Below are 9,720 nucleotides of genomic sequence, written 5' to 3' on the forward strand. Positions count from 1 at the left end.
ATAGTTGTTGTTTAAAGGAATGAATGCAAATATCACAAGTGAGGAGAAAGAAAAATCAAGTTTATCTGTATAACACTCATTACCTTAATCACAAAAAAGTTTGAAAAGGCTTCAACTTGTGTTTATCTGAATAACACGTGTTACCTTAATCACAAAAAAAGTCTGAAAGGGCTTTTTGATCTACTGGTATATTTTGGAATGTGGGAGGAAGCCACACTACCCAGATAAAACCTTCACAGGCACAGCGAGAACATGCAAACCGCATACACATACAGCAAAGCACAACATTTGAAGGCAAACCTCAGAACTGTAAGCCAAATGTGCTAACCACTGCTTCACCGTACTGCCCTGCATTCTAAGTAAAGTATGACGAGAGATGAAACTTTACAAATGTTTTTATTGTAATTTCACAGTCAGTATTCACATATCATAAAACACTCTACAACAGTGGTGGCCAAGTTCGGTCCTCGAGAGCCCCTATCCAGCCTGTTTTCCACGTCTCGATCCCTCAATGCAGTTGAAATCTAATGATCAGCTCATCAGTAAGCTTTGCAGATAACAATCCTGATCATGAATCAGATGCGTTAGTGGAGAGAAACATGGAAAACAGGCTGGATGGGGGCTCTCGAGGACCGAACTTGGCCACTCCCTGCTCTACAATATGCCCACAGAAGTACACAGGTAAAATCGTGTAGTGGAAAAAGCCAAGGAAGTGAATGATTGAATTGTCAGTGGTCATCGCAACAACAAGAAAAGCAATACAATATATAACGTAACGTCAGTATGTTGCCAATGTATCGACAACAGGACAAAAGTTAAAGTGGTTCATGTGGTGTTTGGCGAAATCTTATTTTTCAAAATAAGGCAGGTAGAACAACTTGAAGCCTCTTCTTCCACGGACAGCACAGCTGATGTATATCACATGATACACTGGATAGAGTTCATACAATAGTAATGTTATTATTCACATAACACTCTGGAATGTAAAAAAAAAAAAAAGTTCTGAGTGAGACTCCTTCCTGCACAAGGGAATTTTTTTTACCTCCAGGGATGAAGAGCAGGAATCCAGGCACAAAGAAGATAGCACTTGAAACACCTGTGAGAAAACACAAAGAATTAGTCTGTAATAATAATAATAATAATAATAATATTAAACTACAGGAACGTTTGCTGCTGTTTGAACGTAAAATAACAATGGGCTACAATATAAACGTTTGGGGGACATTGGAATTAATGTGCCAGGAACGAAAAACTGTTGCGAAAGAGCGTCGGTAACATTCTCACTCCCACACAGTGAGTTGGCTTCTGACTTGTCAGAACAGCACCACCCAGTGTTGAAACGAAGAAATACAACGCAGATAAGAACGCTTAGCATTCAGACCAGTTCATCGATTCCTTTATTTACTTTGCTAAGTTTGCTTTGCTTAGAAGACCCCAGCTGTACATCAAACAACACGTTATGTTTTAATGATAAAAGTGTCTTCTAGTCATTGATTACAACCCTCTGAATTTGTCCAGTGGGTTTTGAATTTCTTTCAACAGTTGAGAATAAATCACCAAATAAATTGCAAAGCATTTGTTCTCAAGAAAAGGGAAACAGGGAGTCATTTGGACTAAATATAACTGCATTTTGAAAGTTGCACAGATGGGAGCACTGATGATGAAAAGTGTTTTCATCTTTCCAAACCAGCAGCACTTTTCTGTTTTTAAATCAACAAACAGAGGATGTGTAATCTCTTGAGGGTAATGTAAATAAACACTGTGTGTTGCTGTGTGTGATTTTTGTCAAAGAGGAATTTCCACCTCCTTTGAACAGACAATACCGTTTCTATATTCTACTCCAACATTCTTGATATTATAGATGTTGCCACAGATGCAATTAATGGTTAAAACCAGCAACAAAAAAAAACAGTATTCCTAACAAAAAACAGATATTGATTTTTCTTACCTGCATTTGGATTCAGCTGTACGACGACGCCAGTGAAAATAAGAGCTATAAAAATAGAGTATTTGTAGGTTAATTGTTTTTGTTTCATTTTATAACCATTTCAATTTACAGCATTTGTTTTTAGAGTGACGGTCCAGCTCAAATGGAAATGTGTGTGTATATTGGGTCCACGTGCTGTAGGTTCGACATCAAACTTACCAACTCCAGTGAACAGGAGGAGGAAGGAAGCAAGGACAACTCTTCTGTTTTTCTTCACCAGCGGATGAGACACCCACCTGCCCAACAAATTCATTTACAGTGAGGGTGGGACCAACTTGAGTTTACTGTGTGTGTGTGTGAGGGTGTCTAAGGGTGACGATCTCACCCGCAACAATGTGCTGAAAGTTGTGTGACGGAACTCAAGGTGCTGAAGGACCACTGAGAGCTGCAGTAAGACAGAGTGGCGGGGTCACTGGAAAAAAAAGAAGCAAAAAGTCAAAGACATACAAAATAATAATAATAAAATAAAAATCCCATTGTTCACAGACACATTTTCAGAATTATTATTATTTTAAACACATAGCCTATTTCTACTATTGGACCAACCTGATTTTGAAGAAGTTGTTAAAAGAGGAATTGCCATTGTTGGCAAGTGGGTCTTCATTTTCCAAATTCTAGAATAGAACAGAAAATGATAAAGGAGGGTGTGTTTTTGTCCAGAAAAAAAACAAAAAAACCCAGATGCATTCAAGGTAAGTCTTACTTGATACTTGAGGTTACTGTGCTCGGGCGATGCAAGCAAAACGGGTGATGGGTGAGGCTGAGGTTTGGAGAAGGTCAGAGGCCCGAACGTGAGCTCTGCTTCTCTTTCCTTGTCCCGAGAATTCCATCCCTCGGCGTCCACGCCAGGCACGACTCCCTCTTCATCATCGACGTCCAGCACGAAGGCGTCGTCGATATTGAACTGTGTTGCCATGGTGATTCCCTCTTACGCGTGGATGGCTTGTGGTTTGAGGCTCACTGTGGATGTGGGGAAAATAACAACAGATGTCATCACAACTACCGTGTACGGTAAAAGCATACAAATAGAGAAAGCATTTTTAAAGCAAATTTTAACTTTTGAACCAAAACGTTAGTAGAAAAGTAAATATAAGCTACTCCTGATTTAGTTTGTGATCTAGTTGTGGCCAGTCAAATCATTACTTACGAGCAGGAAAAAAAACATGTAATTTCGATGTGTTAGAGTAAACAGGAAGGCTAAGCTGCTCTGATCTCAGCCTTTGTTTCCGCTAGTCGATCAGATGACCAAGAGGAAAACTTACTTACTATCTTCAGTCTTTTCTTCGTAGTGGTTCAGCTGGACTCCAACTGGTTTGGCACAAGGCTCACATATCGCCTCAATTGCTAGTAACAGCAGCGGAAGCTGTTTATAACAAGATGCTAACCTTTTTGGGAGCGACACACGTTCCCAACTTTCGACTCTCGCTCTTTCCAGTTTTTTTTTCACCACCAACTCTCCAGCCGGCTATCGATTGCACATGCCTGATTACGCCCAACGGAGGTCCGGGAGTGCGCTCAACCGAGCCCCGATTTATCGATGGGGCTACTCGTCTGGTTGACGACAAGGTACAACCCCTGGCATTTCGCTATTTATTTTATTTTATTAATAATAATAATAATAATAATTTAAAAGTACAAGACGTCAGCAAAGTTATTATTATTATTTTTTTTAAGCTATAAGTAAATGATGCTGTAAAGAGGCTAACAAGTGATGGATTTGTAAACTTTAGACAATGAATACGGAACATAAATTGAATAACTGAAAAAACACATCTAGTGCAATTAAAAATACGAACTAGCTAACTTTTCAACGTTTTCGTGTAAAATGTAATTCAATTTATTAATATAATATTAAACCTTTAACTATAGCTTCCCTGACTGAGTTTGACTGACTTTGTGGTTGTTTCATTGGATTTGCAGTCTCATGTCTTGGACGCTTATTGGCTCTGACGGTGTGAGAAGATGTTGCTCTGACCTGGTAGACCCAAACGTATTGTGAGGGTCAAAGTAGATGTGGTTTTGGACAAATGTTCAGTGATATTTGACAAATATGGAGGTCACAAAAAACATCCGACTCTTTCTAATCAAATGTAAGACAAAAATATATATTTTTAAAAGACCAATATTTGTGCAAATGTCTGTTGTTGAATTGCCTTTACAATTGATGAACATATCATCTGCTTCTGATTTGAACTGAAAGACAAGATAGTTTCCTCTTTACACTGTGTTCAGCAGGACCCTCTTTATATATATATATATATATATATATATATATATATATATATATATATATATATATATATATATATATATATATGATAGAGAAGACTTGAAGCGCTAGAGTAATGTGCGATGCTACCATCTAGTGGCGACAAATATTATTACAACTTAAAACTGGGCAGGTACTGCAGAGGAAACATTTGCTTAACTCTTAACAAGACGCCCTTATGGACCGTCTTTTACACAACTTGAAACTCAACCTCCTCTGCGTTGATGTGGATGTGGAAGAAACATGTTACAGACCTTTCAAAATGAACTATCTATATATTTTGTATTTATTTATCTTAATGCTGAAGAGGCCTTTTACATCATTTATTGCATGCATTTCAACACTACAGAATGACATTCCTGCTGCACTCATGGTGGAAGGAGCAACTCGCGTAGGAATTAATTAAAAGCTGGTAGTCAAGTGTATGAATAAAAGCATTCCATCACATATTCAGTTTAATTTCTAGTATGTCCTTAACTCCCCCCAATAGTTTTGTACAAAATGTAAGGTCCATGAGCCACTCATCTACTAACTAGCACAAATGTGTTTGGCTTCCAAGTGGTGTTATAAAAACTAATGGGTCCTGGTGGGGTGGGTGGGGGCTTGGTGGGCCGGTGTGCCTCCTGCCCCCGCCCGGTTGGGGGGGGCCCCGCTGGTCACACCTCTTAACTCACTACACTAGGTTTGCACAATACACTTTTATAGACATATAGGGCACATAACACACTTTGGGGGGTGGGGTAGGGTGGAAACACCGTCTTCACCCTACAACTCCCCTCCAATTTTAATACACCACACAACTTGTGGGTGGGGGGGGGGGGCTTGGGGGCTTGTGGGGGTGCCATCGGTTGGGGGCCGCAGTATAGAGCAGTGCTGCGGTCCCCTGTCCGTGTCGCCACCCGCCCCCCCCCCCCCCCCCGCCCTATCTATTTTTTTTAATGCACCACATACACTCAGCAACATGCTTGGGTGGCGGGTGGATCGGAGCGTGGGAATATCATTTCCATCGGCTCCGGTTCACCTGCTCCTAATTTTAATGCACCACACACACACACTTGTATATACACTGGGTGGGGTCACATTCACGGTTTAGGGGTAGAGTTCGCCAGTCCGCGAGCTGGCGGACTCAGTAACAGGGGTTAATTTTCACAAAGAACGCTGGGGTGACGACCGGGGCCTTCCCCCGCTGGGCCTGGGGTTCGGGGGTGTCGGCCGCCCTCCGGTGCCCCCATCTCCCCCTTCTGCCCCCGGTGTTCCGTCCTTCCACACGGCGGGGGGTGGGGTGGGCGCGGCTGCCCTCTCCGCTCCGCTGTCCGGCCCCTCTTCGGCGCCGGTGCCTGGGTGCGGGTGGTCCCCGGGGGCTGGGGGTCGGGGGTTGGGGGGCTGCCGGTTGGTCGGGGTGGGGTCGGGGGGGGGGGGCGGCTTTGTTGGGGGGGGGGCGGTGGTGGGGGTTGCGGGGTGGGGGGGTGCTGGGGGTGGGGGGTGTCTGGGGGATTGGGGGCATGGGGGCGGCTGGGGCTGGGTTGGGGTGGGTGGCGGGGGGTGGATGGGGGGCGGGGGGTGGTGGGGGGGGCGGGGGTTGGGGGCCGGTGGGGTGCCTGGTGGGCCTGCAGTGCCCCGTCCTGCTGCGTTGGGCCGGGGGCGCGGGCCGTGTTGGGGCGGGGGGCGCTCCTGCTCCTGGGTTTGCTCTCCGGCCGGTGGCCCTGGTGGGGCCCGGGGGTCGTCCTTTGGCGCTGCCGCGGCCTGGGGGGCCCTGAGGTGTTGCGCTTGCTCTGTTCCGGCGGGGGTCGACGGCTCCCCTCTTTGGTGGAGATTTTCATGCATGCCAGATCCACCACACCAGCATCTACCGAAACTCAGACACAATCTGTTTCCTCCTCAGGTTATTGAATCGGTGGAGGCTGGTGTCTCGGATCTCACGCGGCTTCGTCTGTCCTTCCTTCCTTTTCTCGGTCTCTCCGTTGGTCTCTTGAGGCCTCCCTGACTTTATGTTTTTTGGATTTGTTGGGGTCTGGATGTTTCTTGGGCTGGGGAGGAGTTCTGGTGGGGGGTGTCTGGTCGGTGCTGGATTTCACCTTCCTTGGTTTTCTTCGGTCCCCTCGGGTCTCCTGGTGTTCGATTTAGGTGAACGGTATAAGATTTTTTTTTCTAATAGGTTTTCTGGTGAGCTAACAAACACACGCACGCACGCACGCACACACACATACTCACCCACACACACAAAAAAAAAAAAAAAAAGTATGTATGTATGTATGTATATATGTATATATGTATGTATATATGTGTATATATATATATATATATATTTTAAAAAAAAAAAAAAAAAAAGAGCAATGATGATGACATTTCCGAATGAACAATACTGAGCTCTTAAAAAAAAATAAAAAATAAAAAAAAAAATAAAAACTAATGGTGTATTCTGACTATTCAGAAACATTCTCCTGCAGATTAAAGAAAGAAAACAAAATTCATTAAAAACAAACAAAAATCATCCCAGTTGGTATCTGCAGCTGCCATGTGGCCAAATAATTTGTTTTCCAGCACGCGAGAGGGTTAGCATGTGCAACAAACAAGAAGCTTCAAAGCAACAACGATACATTAAGTGTAAGTTGCTTTTGCTTTAGTGGGGTAGAAAGGTCACAGGAACGAGAAGAAAGGAGGTCAACAGCTGCGGATCATCGTGGGTGAGAAAAACAGACTGAGGCCATTTGGGGTGTTTTCGTGAATTGACAAGTGTGAGGTTTGTTTGTGTCCCAACTTCCCAAGTCGAGGTCCTTTTTAGAACTGTAACAAAAACAAATTCAAAGAGGCTGTAAATTATTAAAGAGTTTAATATTTGAAAACTAAAAAGATTCCACCACTTATTCAGTTCATCTGTTTTTTTCTTTAATAGAAAATGCATGAATGCTTATTTGAGGCACTTGCTTCTGGACCTGTTCAATATGTCTGCTACATACTGTAAATAAAATTGACTTGACATATTGACCTCTCTCACTGACTATTTTAATGTTGCAATTTTCTCCTGTCTCCTCCGCGTTCACGTCTCGACGAGACAGCCAGTCATTATAATTAGCCTTTGGCTTGCTGCTCTATGCGGAGGTCAGAGCAACGCAACATTGACAACTTCTGATCAAGAACATCCACCAGGCTATACTTTTCCCACCCATGGGGAAAACCAAACTGGATTCAAATGTGAAATAATTGAATTTGTGTTACTTTTAACATCTTGCGCGGAATCCAAAACTGATCTCTGATCAATGTCAAATTTTTGAGCTATAAAATCCCTGTTTTTTTAAATATGAATTAGGCTACTTGTGTATGTAATAAAACACAAAGATGGAATAGTTACAAGCTTTGAAAGCTTAAAAAAAAAATACAACGAAAAATAACTTACAACCATGGTTTGCCCATGGTTACAAGGTTAAGATAAAAGCCAGTGCTAATGCTCTTAATTCCTAATATGTTTGCAGATATTGGTAGACATAACAAGTTTGTGGCTGCACAAAAAAATGGTCAGGTAGCTTGAGATGCGTCCAATCAATAAGCAGCTCTTCGTACAAGTCTTACTCCAGCCAATCAGTGGAATTTTGCCTATCTGGAGGCTTGATGTGCTAGAAAAAAAAAACTGACTGCAATTTTGTAATCAGATGCCAATTTTAGTTTTAATTAGCATACAAATCAAACTCAACAGAATAAACAAAAAATGTCCCCAGTGTTATGTATTGGATTTTTTTCACAACCCCCTCTAAACAATGTGATGACACTTTGTTTTAAAACTTTGTAATACCACCCTCAATTTTCGATTTTTTTTTTTTATTCTTGAGAAATTATGGTTAGTGTAGAAGGAAAACCTAACAAATATCAAATATATAATATTTAAAAGGCACACTTTATTTCACATTTAATACTCTGATGAAACAGTGATGAGTCCAATTAAAAGAGATTCTTGAGTAATTGGCTCAGCTAAGTGTTGCATAATCAACTTAATACAAATGACTGATTCTGGCCGATTTAGGAGCAGATTCAATCTATCTTTGAAATATTATCGTTTTGTTTCGTACTAGAATGTGTGAAACTTCACATGTAGAATACCCTACTTAGATTTGAGGCAGCTATTTCTTATCACATCATGTCTGATGTTGGTTTAAAAATCCATTCCAACTAGATGCATTGTTTTGTTTAATAATCAAGAACTAGAAATGAGAATAATTGGAATTTAATGCAATTTTAATTTTAGGAAAAATGTTACATTGGAATATATAGGTCTTTCTTTAAAATTATCTGACAGTTTTTTTTGGGGGGGGGGGGGGCATCGGTCTGTGAAAAAAAAAGTGGTAATAGACATCCCTAAAGGTAGAATCTGTTGAAACCCTTGAGTAAATAATGAGGTTCCAGCATAGTTATTACATTTTCTCTCATAATGAAACCACAGGTGAAGTAAAAAAAAACCAAGCATTGAAACGACTTGAGTTTATTTAGAGAAGTAGTGACACAACATGACCACATGATGGCAGTCACGCTGTGTATGTGAAAATGAATAAACAAGACTTCTCACCCCACCCCACCCTTTCTTTGCATTTACTACCACTCGGAGCCTTTAAAAAGGTAAGTGTCAAAAACGCAAAAATAATATACAACCATTTTGAATGACATCCTGCACAAAAAAAAAAGCTCGCTCGCTGGTGGCAGGATGGATGACATGAAGCGTCAACTCATCAGCACGCTCCATTGTACAAGCTGATGATTATTGCTAAGCATGCAGCTACATTGTCGATCAAATGTAAGCAAAGCATGCAAGAGGGGTGGAGACGTTGACAAAAATGGATCACAATCGTTTCGTTTTGGTTTGATTATTCACTGCTGTCACACTGGGGACTTTTTTGATGCATAGAGAAAGAAAATGAGGATGTTGGCGTGAGCTTTTTGTCAAAGCCATCCAAGGTCTGTTTTCATAGTCATGTTCAAAACATTTTTTGTCCTTTTTCCCCTCATTCAGAACATTTTTTTTCTTCTTCTGTGGCCAACAATGAGACATTCACAAGGCTGATGAAGGACCCAATGGATCCATTGGATCGAAAACTCCCGCAAGCCTCTGACTTACTATACGAGCGTGCTTTCAAAGACCACAGCCTGGTTAGAGCTGTGGTGATAAATGACATCCTCGAAGGCCGCCTCAAATGCACACACACGTCAACAAGCAGAGATTCAGTACGATGCTTTTGGTTACACTTTTCGTGTTTTTTTTTTTTTTTACAGACAAAATTCGTGTATGAAAATAAACCTGATATTCAGAAGTACTATAAAAAGAAGAAGTGATCACAGAAATGGTCATTAAGTCCTTATTGTGAGTGTCCAAGGACACATTGTATTAAGATGTATTAGAGGAATTGTAAGCAATGTTCTTCCCATAAATCAAGTGATGGCGCCCATTTGCGAATGGATAAATTACCGCATGATATTGGCC

The 9,720-nt window shown here is 41.6% G+C and overlaps 1 protein-coding gene across 2 annotated transcripts; it reads right to left on the reverse strand.

Annotated features, from left to right (window-relative positions):
* Nucleotides 1–377: 377 nt before the first annotated feature.
* On the reverse strand, nucleotides 378–3,505 carry tmem134 (transmembrane protein 134). 2 transcript variants are annotated; one of them, XM_086082951.1, is made up of 8 exons: nucleotides 3,254–3,505; nucleotides 2,691–2,947; nucleotides 2,534–2,601; nucleotides 2,313–2,399; nucleotides 2,147–2,223; nucleotides 1,949–1,993; nucleotides 1,043–1,096; nucleotides 378–930 (listed from the first exon to the last, which is right to left on the reverse strand). In XM_086082951.1, the coding sequence occupies exons 2-8, from the start codon at nucleotides 2,901–2,903 to the stop codon at nucleotides 848–850; spliced, it is 627 nt and encodes a 208-aa protein (XP_085939077.1). In that variant the 5' UTR covers nucleotides 2,904–2,947; nucleotides 3,254–3,505; the 3' UTR covers nucleotides 378–847. The 2 variants fall into 2 exon arrangements, with proteins under 2 accessions (XP_085939077.1, XP_085939076.1); XM_086082950.1 differs by having other exon boundaries at nucleotides 3,250–3,505.
* Nucleotides 3,506–9,720: the final 6,215 nt, after the last annotated feature.

Source organism: Leptonotus elevatus, chromosome 8 (genome assembly GCF_054856555.1).
Source record: "Leptonotus elevatus isolate MCC_2025b chromosome 8, RoL_Lele_1.0, whole genome shotgun sequence".
Classification (NCBI taxonomy): domain Eukaryota; kingdom Metazoa; phylum Chordata; class Actinopteri; order Syngnathiformes; family Syngnathidae; genus Leptonotus; species Leptonotus elevatus.